The sequence below is a fragment of the Ochotona princeps genome, chromosome 12 (assembly GCF_030435755.1).
Source record: "Ochotona princeps isolate mOchPri1 chromosome 12, mOchPri1.hap1, whole genome shotgun sequence".
NCBI lineage: Eukaryota > Metazoa > Chordata > Mammalia > Lagomorpha > Ochotonidae > Ochotona > Ochotona princeps.
In genome coordinates, this window is record NC_080843.1 from 24,873,692 (window position 1) to 24,889,530 (window position 15,839).

A 15,839-nucleotide genomic window follows, 5' to 3' on the forward strand; every position below is an offset into this window, starting at 1 on the left:
ATGCAATCATTTCTTTTAGATTGAGGAATAATAAAAAAGATTATGGTATCTCATTTTCACTTTTCATGTGGATGCCACAGAGGAGAGTCACAGTTAAGAGTTTGCAAAGATACTTGAAAGTGGTACAGAAAATACTACCTGCCGAGGAAGCAACACACACACACACTCAGACATGCACACCCACTCACCCCCAACAGAGGAAGGGTATGCAGATATTGTATTTATGGCAGCCACGTGAGCTTTATTCTCTGAAGAGCTAAGGCACCCAGAGATACATTTAGACCCAGGAAATGGGAAGGGAATAAAATGGGATTTTCATGTACTGGGTCCTGTGTGCCCTGTTTGTTATGTGTCCTTCCTAATTCCTTGAAAATACGTGAATGTAAGGACTTTTCCAAGATTATTTTTTAAGGTTTAATTAATTATTATTTATTATTTTTAATTCATTAATTACATTGTATTATGTGACACAGTTTCATAGGTACTTGGGTTCTCCCCACCCCTCCCCAAACCCTCCCACCATGGTGGATTCCTCCACCTTGTTGCATAACCACAGCTCAAGTTCAGTTGAGATTCCCCCATTGCAAGCGTATACCAAACATAGAGTCCAGCATCTTATTGTCCAGTCAAGTTCTTAGGTATACCCTTTCTGGTCTGAAGACAGAGCCAGCAGAGTATCATCCCAGTCAATTCAAAGCTCCAACATACCATCAGCAAAAATTTACATCATTATGGAATTAATTGACATAGTAATGAGTAACCAATATGTTAAAAGTAAATGCGAGTTCCTAGCCCCCTTCTGTGACCACCTCACTGACATTTCAATTTTAGTTTATACACAACATATAACATTCATAACATGTTATACATAACAATTTTTAAAGATTTACTTTTTATTGTGAAGTCAGATATACAGAGAGGAGGAGAGACAGAGAGGAAGATCTTCTGTCCGATGATTCACTCCCCAAGTGGCCGCAACAGCTGGTGCTATGCCAATCTGAAGCCAGAAGCCCAGATCCTCTTCTGGGTCTCCCACGTGGGTGCAGGGTTCCAAGACTTTGGGCTGTCCTTGACTGCTTTCCCAGGCCACAAACAGGGAGCTGGATGGGAAGTGGAGCTACTGGGATTAGAACCAGTGCCCATATGGGATCCCAACGCATTCAAGGCGAGGACTTTAGCCACTAGGCCACCTCACCGGGCCCTTCCAAGATTATTTTTAAGTAGCCTTTTATTTAGAAGATGTTTACTGAAAAGCTGTCTCCTGATACAATGCTTGGTGCTTAGGGGCATTCTAAATGTCTGTTGGATTAATTATTCTGCTAAAGAATATAACTTTTTAAATTTCAGAACAAAATCAACCATATAGTATTAAAGGACCTACTTGACCCAATCAAAGAACTCTATGAGGATGTCAGAAGAAAAGCCTTAATGAGGCTGGAATATGAAGGTCTGCATAAGAGTGAGGCTATCACAACGCCTGGTGTGAGGTTTTATAATGATCCAGCTGGCTATGCCATGAACAGATATGCGTATTATGTCTGTTACAAATGCCGAAAGGTATGCTGTAAGTTATACTGTGTTTTAAAAATTAGAGTATCCATATACTTAAGCAAGTCAATTTATGTGTTCATTTCTCATTTTGGTTACATCTTAGGTTTGAAGTTAAAACTAAACAATTTGATATGGTGGGATTTTTATTATTACTATTAAAGATGTATTTATTTGAACAGCAGAATTTCAGAGAGATTCTCCATCTGTTGATTCACTCCCAGATGGCCACAGTGGCCTGAGCTGGACTGATCCAAAATCAGGAACCAGGAGCTTTGTCCAAGTTGCCTACTTCGATTGCGGGGCCCAGAATTTGGGCCATCTTCCATTGCTTCCTAGGCACATTAGCAGGGAGCTGGATTGGAGTTGGAGCAGCCAGGACTTTAAATGGCACCCATGTTGGATACCGGCATCTTAGGCAGCAGCTTTACCACTGTGTTGCAAGACTGGCCCCTTAACAGTGTTTCAAATTGAACTTACTTACTTTATTTTGAATTTTTATGTAAAAGGACTTTTTGTAAAATATAAGTGATGTTTATCTACAAAAACTACTTCCTAGATATCACAACCTCCTGTTGCCCAATTCAACTGTTTATCAGATGAACTTCTCTGGTTTGATTATGTTAATCATTCTTAAAATTCTTACCTTTCAGACCAGTATCCTTTTCATTGCCTCCTTCCCTGATGTCATTTGTCTTTTACTCCATCTGGTTCCGTTTTATTTACTTATCCCTGAAATAGTATTTTCCCACTCTTGCCTCCTAACTTTTGGCAATGCCTGCTACACCCATGCCTTGCTTTGCTCACTGCAAAGCACCATTAGGACCATCTTAAGTCATGTGACATTAGGATACAAATATTAAACTGGCTGCCAGACATTTGTGTCTTATTATATTCATCAGCCTTGAGGCTCCTGATGTCTAAGTCCTGCCAGTTGTGTCTCCAATTCTGTTGAATCCTTTATTCAACAACCATAATCACCATCTTTGGTTATTAGCAGGAGCTTTCTTACTGATTCCATCTGTGCAGTTGCTGAGCCATCCATTGCATCATTTATAATTAACACTGCTAGTTGTAGATTAGTATTTCTAGGTCTTGTCTAATTCTGCTTGTAATCCTATAGCCGCCATCCACCTCTATGGTCTCAACTCCGGATTGGCTACTATTTGTGCTCCATGCTCCAACATTCTCCCCAGATACAACCATATTTGCTTACTGTCTAATTCCCAAGCTATCACACAGATTCTCCATGGTACACTCTTTGCTACTTCCTAGCAAACATTTTACTCAATTACCACCAACCCTATACACACATTCTTATATATGCGGTGAAATCTGTCATATTCTACTTAAGAATTCAGCTTAAATTTCTTTTTCTTTATGTAGTACCTGCCTTTACAATTTTAGATTGGCCCCTCTGCCAACTTGATAAATTCCCTGAAACAAAAAGGTGTCTTTCATTTTTCTGTCTCCAATACTTGGTACTTTTAGAGAATGAATTAATGAGTGAAGGAGTAACTGAAAGAATGAATAGTTGCCCACTACAACAACAGCAAAAAACTACCGATAATGAATGGAAGACTGAATGTGTAGATGATAGTCTATAGCCATTAATATATATTTCTGCAACTTGCATTGTTACAAATAATGTTATAGCCATGTTCAGTGTGCTAAACATCAGAAGTGAATATTGTGCTACTACAGGGTTGTCAGTTAGGAACCCAGGCAGAGGTCTTAGCAGATTGAAACATCTGAAATAAGCAGTAGGCCCCCAAGACCAACGGAAACCATTTTAGGTCCAAATTTAGCTGGTGGGTGACCATATATAACCTCTGCATCAGTGGCCACAAACCTGTCTTTTGGCCTGCTTTTCTAGTGCACAGCTTGTTTATTCTCAGCTGGGATATAGCTTTTAGAGTGTAGGACATTGTGCACATGCAAATTGTCCCAATTGCTTGGCCTAGTTAATTTTGTGCCCCGGGAAAACACAGGTGATAAATCATCCATCGTGATAATTTATTCAAGTGCCTGTGTTGGATGTGCTTGAGTTCCTGGATATAATGTAGCTTTATAAACATGCGTAGCATTCTAAATAGAATTATCAAAATTGATTTTTCTTTTTGAAAATGTTAATAGGATCAGAAGGTTCTTGAAATTTTTTTCCTCCTTCCCACAGGTTTTGGTATCATTATTCTCCACTAATAACTTGTTTTAATTTTTTGTTTTACAGCATTAGAATTTGGGAATTTCTAGCCATGTATTCTAAGTATAATCTTTAAAGCAATATAAGAATATGTTTAATATTTCAAAATAAGGAAATTACTCAGGTTTTGTTACAACTTAAATGTAGCTAGTATGCCACACTTTATACTCATTCAGAATGTTGTCTGTTCCTCTTTACTCTGCTTTAAGAATACTGTGTTTGAGCTCTCTACATGAGCATGAATCCTTTCCAGAATTGTAATTCCTTTGTTTCTTAGTTCTGCCCTAAGTCAGCATTATGGGCATACACTTGGCACTGAAAGAGATAATGGTTGTATTTTTTTTAAGACCTCCTAGTCTTGGATTCAGTGCTTTCAGTTCCTTGTTATAAATTGAACAAGACTTGTTTCCCCAAATTCATGAGGCTTTCGAATTCCAAAATCTCATGTTAAAAGTTCATGGAGTACCATTTAATTAGCATGGTAGGTTGATCCAACAGTGGTAAATTAAAGGAGCCCAATGTGGGAGTTTAAGTCATAGGGATCTTGGGAAGTAGTTCTCAGTATAGGTGATTACTTAGACCAGGTTTAGCCCAGTTATCCCTCTACTTCCTGGCTTACTGTGAGATTGTCCCCGTATATGTGTTTGCCATTGCCAGCCGCGACCAGATGCCAGACTAAAGGGGCCAACCACTCTTGAATCATGAACCTACAGTTTTATTCTAAAATAAGCCTTTTCTTTCCCGAGAAGTTCCTCTGGGATATTTGAATTAAAGTAACAAAAAGCTGACTAATTCACCTATAGTGTGTCACTACTGCCAGAGTCCTTTTTTTGCTGAAATCTAAACCTGATTTCTCTTTAGGCCTATTTTGGTGGTGAAGCTCGGTGTGATGCTGAAGCTGGGCAGGGAGATGACTATGACCCCAGAGAGCTCATCTGTGGTGCCTGCTCTGATGTGTCGAGGGCTCAGGTGAGCGGAGCATGTGATCAGATAGTTCAGAAACATTCGTTGTTTTTTCAAGAAAAAATGTAACCAATATGGTAGAAATGTAAACCATGTTTTTGCCCTAAGATGTTTCCTGGTGGTTTTAGCACATTATGCCATTTTTGGAGTTATTTTTTGAATATTTTCATTTCCTAGTTTTTTTCTATGAAATGATCACTGTCTTTGAACAATGAAAAAATGAACATATTATGTTCAAGTCAGCAGTCAGACTTTCAGGTTTGTTCTTCAACGAAATCGTCACATTTTATCTATATAATTGAAGGATGAACTATTATGAATTTCCAACTAGCAAAACCAGGAAATGCTCACAAGGAAATTGAATAGCTGGTAGAGATACGTTTAGAACATGGGGCTTTCTCTAGGTGGCCTGGGCTTTGGTGAGCTTCGTATGTTCTCAAAATAATAATGAGCTATGCATATAACTGTCCCAAGCAAGATTGAGATAGTCCCACTGTAATCTTCCATCTTTCCCTCTCTTTTTGGTATAGATGTGTCCCAAACATGGCACAGACTTTTTGGAATATAAATGTCGCTATTGCTGCTCAGTGGCTGTCTTTTTCTGTTTTGGAACAACACATTTTTGTAATGCTTGTCATGATGACTTTCAAAGAATGACCAGCATTCCTAAGGAAGAACTACCGCACTGTCCTGCAGGTATGCTTTCAATATTTTAGAATCAGAATTATGATCTCCAGAGATACTTCAAAAACTTCCTGGGAAAGTAGAGTTTAAAAATAAGAATCTATTTTGGTGCAGAAACACTTCTGGAGCAATAACTTTAGCTTTGAATACATAGGAAAATGTGCATAATGAAAAACCTGTGCTTGGATTTCAAAGTATTCAGTATACATTTACTATACAAAATATTTGTAAATGAACTTTTAATATGATTATTCTATGCACTTTTTAAGGTATGCTAATGTATGGCATCTAGTTGTATTTAAGGTTTAAAGGAAAACTGTTTTTGTTGTTGTTTTTAAAGATTTATTTATTTATTATTACAAAGTCATATATACAGAGAGGAGGAGAGATAGAGAGGAAGATCTTCGGTCTGATGATTCACTCCCCAAGTGAGCCGCAGTGGCCGGTGCTGTGCCGATCCAAAGCCAGGAGCCAGGAACTTCCTCCACGTCTCCCACACGGGAACAGGGTCCCAAAGCCTTGGGCCATCCTCAACTGCTTTCCCAGGCCACAAGCTGGGAACTGGAAGGGAAGTGGAGCTGCCAGGATTAGAACCGGTACCCATATGGGATCCCGGCATGTTCAAGGCGAGGACTTTAGCCACTAGGCCACGCTGCCGGGCCCGGAAAACTGTTTTAAGTGGTGGATACCCAATTCAAAGTGGCCTAAAGAAGCAAAAGAATCCCTTGACTCCTCTATAAATGTAAGGCTTTCTGCATGATGGAGAATGTGAGTTCTCATCATGAGCAAGGAGCCAGGTGAAATAGTAGAGCAGGTGCCCTTGGATGACAGTGAAAAAGGTTGTTGGGCACCACTTAATGTGCTTAATATCCTCTTCTAAAGAACCTGTCATTCCTCTACCCTAGGACTCCATATACTGTTATTCAGTGCTAGTAATAATAGCTAATACTTAATGGACCCGTAAACTGTGTCAAGCCAGGATCTTTGTACACACCACCGTTTTATAATTTCCCCTTTATATATCAGAGATGTTTTAAATCCCAAAGAGATAAATGGGACTTCTTTCGTGTTGTTCTGGATAAGGTTGTTCCTTCTGATCTTATGATGCTTTTCTCCCAAAGTGTATTAAAATTTACAGGTGTTATATTGAAAGCCAGACTAAAAAACTAAAGCATTGTTCCCATCCCTGGTGCTGTGAAGCAGGGCTTCAGCATTGCGGTGTAAACTCCGTCTCTAGTCGTGAAACAGTTAAGCTCCTTGTTTATAAAGGAACAAAAATACTCAGTATGATAGGAAGCTCATGGCTTGATGCAGGCACATAAGTTTCTTAGTTTATTTTGTGGGGCTTTTAAAGATTGATTGATTTGAAAGGTGAGGTGACAGTGGGATTTTCTGTTGGTTCATTACCCAGACAGTGGCAGTGTGTGGCATGGCCCCAAACATCTGGGCTGTCTTCTGCTGGTTTTCCAGTTAGGACTTCAACTAGTACTCCAGTAGGGAATTATAGCATGGCAAACAAAACCTCATCAACCACACCAACACTGGTCTTACATAACTAGACAATAGAGGAGTACAGATTTTGTATGCTTTGTAATCCTAGTTTGATTATCAAAAAATATCTTGGCTTCTTCCAGATTATTCTAATTTATGTTATTTTACAGTTTGAATTTTAAGCTGAGTTGATTGCAGTTTTTCCTGCTAATATCCCTTCAAATACTTAAATTTTTGTTTTTTAATTTTAGTATATTTTATTTGAGAGATAGACAGCTCTCATCTGTCAGTTCACTCTGCAACAACCTGGGTTAGAATGGCCAAAGCCAGAAGCCAGAGGTTCAATCCAGGTGTCTCATTCCGTATCAGGGATCCTGTTATTAGGCCTCCTGCCTCCCAGCAGAAAGCTGGATTTGAAGGCAAAGCCTGGACAAAAACCCAAGCTCTCCAATACAGGAAACATCTTTATTGCTGGACCAAATGCCTTCCCCCAGATAACTTTTTTTAAATAATGCTAATAGTCAGTCTTGTCATTTTACCAGTTTTGCCTTTTTCTTCAACAAAGATAGGATAATGGTTTATTTATACTTACATTTGTTTTCACTTATGGAAAAGCATTTGCATCTGGAATAATTTTTAACTAGACTAAATTGAAAGATTTTTATGACCATTTGGTTCATTGCTATTTGCTTTAAAATGATATACCTCTTACATAAGTCATTTATTTACAGCAAGTTTGTTTGTTAATAGAAAAAGATCTGTTGCATACAGTGTTTCTCTCTGGGGCAGAATGGTATAGGTAAGGGACCCAGTTACTTGCTCTGTTTTCATGTCTGTTGTCTTGAATTTTTTATGGTTAACATTTTTGCTAGTGTAGTTAGAGGATAATTGAAGTCCTAAAATTCTGTATTTGGGTAGCTATAGTCATGTTACATCTTGGATAACTTTTGAGATACACGTGTGCATGTAAACTCTTCATTATATTCCTTTGCTTCCTTCAACCCTGCTCTAGGTCCCAAAGGCAAGCAGTTAGAAGGGACTGAATGTCCACTCCATGTTGTCCATCCACCAACTGGGGAGGAGTTTGCTCTGGGCTGTGGAGTGTGCAGAAACGCCCACACTTTTTAGAACACTCAGATCCTTTGTTGACAGAGACAAGTTGCCTTCTTCCGCCAGAGGATTCGGCGAAGTTTGAACTCTGCTCAGGATAAGGACGGGACCATTTGTACATACATGAAGATGAACCATTCACAGTGCAAGAAGGATGCCAAATACCTTGTACATAAATCTTGCTATGGACAGTTTCCCCATTATTTTGGTTTATCTTCTTTTGAACCAAGACATCAAACTTGTGAGGTGTTTGCATGTGGCCGTTACCGTCACTGGCCTGTGAAGCATTGGACATTCATAGATAATTGATTTAAAAAAACAAAAAAGAATCGCCTTGCCCATGGACTAAGAATGATGCTGGCTTTTAAGCAAAAACAAAAATAATAATAATAATCATTGTTTATTGTATACTGCCTTTTTGTAATCCTGTACAATTGCATCACGGGTAGGGATTTAAAAAGAAAGAGGAATATTCTGGTTTATTTCCTAGACTGTTATTTAAAAAAAAATTGTGTTAGGACAGCATATAAATGTAATAAGTATCACACTGTATATAAAGATATCAATGTTTGTCCTGTATAAGAATTACTAAATTACAATGCAGTTTCATTTAAACTTCTAGGTTAAGTTTGAGCCTGAAATTTTAATGAAGTGCAATACTGAGTGTGCCTCATTATCTTGCAGCTATAAACATATTGGAATGTACATGTCAATAAAACCACTGTACATTTTTATACAGTGATAAAGTCTGACAATTGTGTAAGATGTTGTTTGAGAACAATGTTTAAACACTTCTAAAATCTAAAATATATCCAGTTTGCCTTGTCAGATTATTTATTTACCAACACAGCACAATCAGTTCTTCTCAGGAAAATAAGAGTAGTAATAAAGTGTAGTATTAGAATCTTAAATTCAAGTAGATCGGACTATACATTAACATATTCATAAACTTACACCAGAGGCAGAAGAAAATATTTTAGAAATTAATCAGATTCTACTAAACCAATAGGTCTTTGAGCAATTTTTAAAGATTTTTAAAGAAATTTTATTTGAAAGGCAAAGTTACAGAGGAGAAACAGAGAGAGGTCTTCCATCATCTAGTTCACTCCTTAAATGACTACAATAACTTAAGTTAAGTAGATCCAAAGCCAGGAGCCAGGAATTGCCTTCAGGTTTTGCACATGAGGGCAGAAACCCAAACCCCTGGCCATCCTTCACTGTTTTCCAGTGGAGTAGCCAGGACGCAAACCGGTGCCCAAATGGGATGCTGGTGCTAATGACAGAGGCTGAAGTTACTATTCTACAACACCAGCCCCAGTGATTTTTCCACAGCAGTAAAATCACTAATCTGTTACATTTGACTTTAGTTGTTTAGTTAGATTTTTTTTTTTTTGCAGGGGTAGATTTTTTTTTTCTGTTTTCTCCATTTGAGCATGAAATTGGTAAATTATTATTCAGTTCATCATAAGTCATATTTTATACATAAGTTTTGCTCCATTTTATTTTAACTTCCCACTGTTGGAAATCACTGAAATTAATCTGTCAGTTTTAAAACCAATCTCAAGTTTAATGACATTGTGTTTACTGTTTCTGTAAAGTTTAAAACAGTCTTTGCCTCAGAGATCAGATTTGAGCACAATTAACTATTTCATAAAACGTTCTGATTTCATAAAAATATCCGGATGCGTAAGACCTTAAGAAAAAGCTTGACTGATTCCGTTTTTATTGTTGGAAAGGAGTAGTCGAGAGGCAATTTGAGCTACATTTTTTAAACTAAGGAATATTCCAGACCTGGCGCAGGGGCCTAGGGGCTAAAGTCCTCACCTTGAAAGCGCCAGGATCCCATATGGGTGCCGGTTCTAATACTGGCTGCCCCGCTTCCCATCCAGCTCCCTGCTTGTGGGCTGGGAAAGCAGTTGAGGATGGCCAAAGCCCTGGGACTCTGCATCATCATGGGAGACCTGGAACAGCTCCTGGCTTCGGATCGGCTCAGCACCAGTCATTGCGCTCAGCTGGGGAGTGAATCATCGGACCGAACATCTTACTCTCTGTCTCCTCCTCTCTGTATATCTGCCTTCCCCATAAAAACAAATATTTTAGAGCATTTTAATATCAGAGATACAGAAAAAGGCAAAAGGAAAAAGTGTGCTTTAGACAAAAATGTGTAAGTAGAAAAATCTGAAGTGGGATTAAAAAGAAAAGTCTGACAACACTAGCTTCAGGTTGCTTTAAAATGTTCCCAGGAAACAAAAAATTGAGACAGAGACTAAAGCTGTTCCACCACTTACTGCTGAGAAGACAGAGAAGAGAGTAAGGCCATTGCTCACACATTGGGTTGGAAGCCACTGGCCACAGCAGTGAACCCAGCCTGCAGAGTGGCATCCAGATGCAAGACTTCATGCACAGTAAGTGAGCAATATCATCTTGGATGCATTAACTGTGCTGGCAGATGAATCTGCTCCAGTTTATAAACTGTAATGGAAAAGAAGGAAAACAGGAAGTAATCGAGATGGCTTGGCTAGCATGAGCCTTCTCAATATTCTAGTTAACAAGAGGAATAAAACAGCAACGCTCTATGGTGCACACACCTTTACTTCTCCCTTATGACAAAGTCACTTGTAATCACACTTTGTCTAGCATCTTAAACCAGAAAAGAGGAGTAAATTATAACAAAATGCAGAAGGGAGATGGTTGTGGTCGGCATTTGGCCCAAGCATCCTGCACGCGAGTCTGTCCTCCACGTGTTCTGTGGAACAGAAAATAGCAGAGTCACAATAGTGGATGTCAATGACTTCCTGGAAAGAAACTTTTTTCTAGGAAATGCCATTTTGCTCAATTTTCTGGCTAGATTGTCCCTAAAACCTTATTCTGTCAATAAGTATTAGATGACACATATGGTGGTGGCTTAATTCACTTCTTGTTCACAATAGATACTGGTTTGCCTTTTTCAGATTTTTCATTTGGCAAGTCTCTTCCTGCCCACGCTGTCACCATCCTCGACCTGTAATCAGACGCTTGTGTTTCTGACAGTGGCTGAATGCTGCAACGTTGCATTTTCCTATAAACCACCAAGAGCAGCTGGAAAGCACAGGCATTGAAACTGGAAAAATTCTGTCTCCTTTTTTCCCATTTAACCTTAAATCAGCCACTTGTAACTTACAGTGTCAATTTCTTAGAAATAATACTAAATTGAAATCAAATGCAAAAGTCTTTAGAAAAGTGCTTTAGGCCAAAAAAGAGAGGAACCAAGGCGAGGAACAAGAAAAGTGCAGGAAGAACCTTGAAGGGTAATTTTTTGACAAGCAAAAGTCTGAACACCCCAGTGAGGGCATGTGTTTCTCAGGGGCAAAACAAGCTCTTTTGCCTCATTCTGTCAATACTGAAATATTCACTCCAGGTCCACACTTAATGGTCCACTCCAGCTAGGGTGGAACTCTGTCCCTTGTGGCTTGGGAACTGGAGGGTGTTTGATGAGTGAACCACATGGGCTAAGGAATAAACATGCTGCCATATGCCAGGCTGGGTGCTTGGGCATGATACAGTCACAGAACACATACACACAGAACTGTGTAAATAATGTTGTTCAGGCCACAATCACCTTATTGAGAGTGCTCAGTGGCCAAGCACTGGACTAATGCATGGGTGTCTGGAGGCAGGAATAACACATCTTCCCTGCTCAGGATGTGGCATACGTGGCAAAAGGGACATTGCAGAAATAGTAAGAAATGAGACTTTGAGACAGGGAGAGTATACTGGATTAATCTACTGAGCCCAACATAGTATGTGTCCTAATCCAGTAAAGGAGGGATTGAGAGGGTCAGAACCAGAGAAGGTACAATGACACGAGCAACGGCCAGAGCCGGAGGCCTGAAGACACTCCTTGCTGCCTTTGAAGATACGGGAAACGGCCAGCTGGCCTCCAGAAACCAGAAAAATCAGGATTACAGGTTCTGCCCCAAGAGCCTTTAATAGTAATGTAGGTCCGCCAGCTCCTGGAGTCGGCCCATTCTAGATTTCTGATCTCTACACAATAAGGAATGTTTGTGTTTTAAGCCACCAAGTATTGTTCACTTACACATAGAGCAACTGAGTCCCAAAGAGAAAGAATATTTCTAACATATTTTATTGACTACACACAGGGATAGTATTGTTAATATACTATTAAAGTCATAAAATGAGTTTTACCTGTTTCTCTTCATTTTACAGTGTGGCTTCTAGAACATTCTACATTGCATATGTGGCTTGCATCTACTTCCAATGAATAGTGCTGGCCTAGGATCTCTTTTTAAGTTTTTGTTTTTTTACTTAAACATGTGCTGATATGTTTACTGAGGATGATAACAGGAAGCTATCCCTGTATTAGCAGGAGCTGGTCAAGGCTCTTGTCAGAATCTTGAAAGGATTGTACCATCCAACCCTAAGCAGGTTAACAAAGACAGCTGGAGTAACTCCAAAGGGAAAAATGGAGCTGGGGAGGCAAAAGGCTGTGGAGGAGGCCTGGCTCAGATCAACCTTGGTGGAAGACTCAAGAGAACTTTAAAAAGTTAAAGGAAAAGTAATGTTTTCCATGAACCTTTTAAAGACTATTATTTGTGCCAAGGAACTCGTCTATAAAACGCCAGTGATCTCTCTAACTTCCCCACATTGGTTATTTTTTCTCATCTATTTTCAGCTAGGATTCAAGAGGGAAAAAAAATGAAGATCGAGCCCCAGATAGCTGAACAGCAAGGGAAAACGGCAACAACATAGTATTTGCAATAGAATGACAACTAGATGGGTTTAGCTGAAGCTGAGCTGCATGTCACCTGGATCCATCTCACAGATAAAATGCTATGCAAAAAAAAAAAAAAAAGGCATATGCTGTGTGAGCCCACGAGCACCCCAGTCTGAAGATGGCTATTTCCAACCACGACAGTGGTGACAGAATTGAGAACAGTGGTTGTCTTAGAGAGGGCCTGACTGGAAGGGTGCTGGAAGGAGAGGCAGTTGCTCAAATATTCTCTGTTTTGAACAGGATGGGGATTACACAGATGTGCAAACTGTAATGAATCAGCAGGAGCATTCAGTTAGGACCCCGCAAATTCTACCTGTACTAAACCAGTAAGAAGGTCACAGAGCATGCTTGGGCAGAAGTGGGTTTGTACCTAAGCTCGGATGCCAAGCCAGACCTGAGCACATGCTTTCAAACTTGTCAAGGGAAGCACTGGCTGCTTTGGAGGAGGGGACAAACTCCAATCAGGGCTTTTCTGATTAACTTCTGTTTGTTTGTTTTGAATGAGTAACAGAGAGCATGCACTTCTACCTGCTCCTAACTCCCTAGGTGGTTGTAAAGGGCAGAGCTGAGCCAACCTGAAGCCATGACGCAAGAACTTCCAGGTCTCGGGCCCGGCGGCGAGGCCTAGCGGCTAAAGTCCTCGCCTTGAAAGCCCCGGGATCCCATATGGGCGCCGGTTCTAATCCCGGCAGCTCCACTTCCCATCCAGCTCCCTGCTTGTGGCCTGGGAAAGCAGTTGAGGACGGCCCAAAGCTTTGGTACCCTGCACCCGCGTGGGAGACCCGGAAGAGGTTCCTGGTCCCGGCATCGGATTGGCGCGTACCGGCCTGTTGCGGCTCACTTGGGGAGTGAAACATCGGATGGAAGATCTTCCTCTTTGTCTCTCCTCCTCTGTATATCCGGCTTTCCAATAACAATAAAATCTTTAAAAAAAAAAAAAAAAAAAGAACTTCCAGGTCTCCCCCCGAGGAGGCAGGGCCCAAGTACTTAAGCTGCCCTCTGCTGCTTTCCCAGCTCATTAGCAAGGAGGAGGGCTGTCCATGGAGCAGCCAGGACATTAACCCATACCCATATGGGATGCTGGTCTGGCAGGCAGTGGCTTTACCCACTACAGCACAGTGCCAGCCCCCAGTCGGTGCTTCATCCTGAAGAGCAAGGAACACCCATGTGCCTCCCAAGACCTTGCCCACTTTTCCCCAAAAAACACTCACTACCTTTTCTCAGCCATGGAAGTCGAAGTGAATGACTCAGTGTCTGATGATGTGTGAAGGTAGTGTAACATTGAAAGCTTTGATTTATGCGAGTATGGCATTGAATACCAGAACATTAAGTTTCTCAAAAGAGAATAAATGTCTTCCTAGTGTGTACAGTGTTTGTTAGGAAACTCATTGCTTCACTGAAAGGCCTTACGTAAAGGTCCAGAAGGGAGAGGGTCCAGTAGCTCCCCAAGGCCTTAGTGCAAAAATGGGTCCGGTACCACTGCACAAACCAGACATAAACCACGACCCAGTGCACAGCGTAGAGAAGCCCAGTCTCACTGCCTCCGCCAAACTGGACATGGAAGAACTGACAATGCAAACTCAGCATTGAGTGTTCTTCGTGTGAAGGAGTTATTAGCCCGGTGGCAGGACGCATGATGCTGCAAATGTGTATGATGTGCTGTTCCTCAACGTTCTCACGGGGAGTGAACAGGAAAAAAGGAAATTGATGAGACTGCAGAGGGTGATGTCAGTGGGACTAACAAAACAGCCCTATGGAAGTGACCACCTGGAAAGAAGGATTCCACTTGAAGCCAAAGCTCTCCAGACCTTTATTCATCCGTGTGTGTGTGTGTGTGTGTGTGTGCGTGTGCAGAAAGCCCATCTGGGCACAGATTGGGGCCTGATCACAACATAGCCTATCTCTGTTGTTCAATGTGTTTGCACATTTGAGACACAGACAACAGAAGAGCGTTTTGGGCTTTGGGATTGAATTCTAGGTGACTTGAATGGAACTGCTGAGCAGGAGCTGACGTCTCGAATCTGCACACTGAATAGGAATAAATGCAGCATGCTCAGAACAGAGTGTAGCCTAATACAGTTTACTCTAAAGTCAACACCATGACTAGAGCCTTTGATTACACTGCAATATAAATTAAATATGTGATATCTCAAACACTAAAAAAGAATGACAGATGGAGACAAGGAAAGTCATTATATTCTTAGAAGTGTATCCATGGGCTACATTAAATCTGTTCTGTTTGTATCAATATCACACTAACATTTAAAGAATAGGACCCAAGGTTATGCCATAGTAGACTACGCCTCTGGCTCTGGAAAAGCAGCAGAGAATGGCCAAATACCCACGTGGCTCAAAGCAGCAGCCCCTAATTCCTCGCGTCAGCTCTGGCCAGTTGGGGAGTGAAACAGCAGATGGAAAATGCCTCTGCAACTCCCTCTCACTGTAACTCTGCCTTTCAAATACAATTCTGTAATGCCACATCATGTTTAAACAGTGTCATACTTGGGCTAGGTGTCTGCGCTCACTGTTTAGGCATCACTTGGGATGACTGCATCACATGTCATAGTGCCTGTGTGTGAGGCCCAGCTCATATTCCAGCTTCCTGTTGGTGTGCAGCCTGGGAAGCAACGGATGCCAGCCCAACGCATTGAGTTCCTACCAGACACGGAAGACACTGGACCTGAGTCTGTGGGCCCCAGCTCTGGCCAACCCAGCCCCTGCCCTTGTGGGCATCTGGGAACGGAACCAGACTCATGAGTAAAAGTCATGAGTAAAAATAACTAATACACTGTTACACTCACATCTACAGAAGAATATTCTAATCAGTGCCTCATTGAGCCTTGGGACAAACACCCTTAGGCAGGCAATGGCTGTATCGGTGGGGCTGTTCTGGTACAGGCTGGTAGATGACCCCATTCAAGGCTGCTATGTTAGGATGGTAGAGTGAATGGGAGTCCACCCTCTCGGGGTGGACACTAGTAGGGGTGATTTGAAATGTAACAAACTTTCTCTTCAAGGCTGAGAGCCACTTGGAATGAGAATATGTCCCTTGTGATGCATGTACAG

General features: G+C 41.0%; 1 protein-coding gene across 16 annotated transcripts in view; it reads left to right on the top strand.

Annotated features, from left to right (window-relative positions):
* The window catches only part of MYCBP2 (MYC binding protein 2), a 217,510-nt gene extending 208,761 nt beyond the window's left edge, over positions 1-8,749 (top strand). For all 16 annotated transcript variants that reach the window (XM_004577417.4, XM_058670592.1, XM_058670593.1 and 13 more), the window contains 4 exons: positions 1,348-1,557; positions 4,613-4,720; positions 5,245-5,410; positions 7,902-8,749. In XM_004577417.4, coding sequence (XP_004577474.2) covers positions 1,348-1,557; positions 4,613-4,720; positions 5,245-5,410; positions 7,902-8,017 — 600 coding nt within the window. In that variant the 3' untranslated portion in view covers positions 8,018-8,749. The remainder of the gene's footprint in view (positions 1-1,347; positions 1,558-4,612; positions 4,721-5,244; positions 5,411-7,901) is intronic.
* The last annotated feature ends 7,090 nt before the right edge of the window (positions 8,750-15,839 follow it).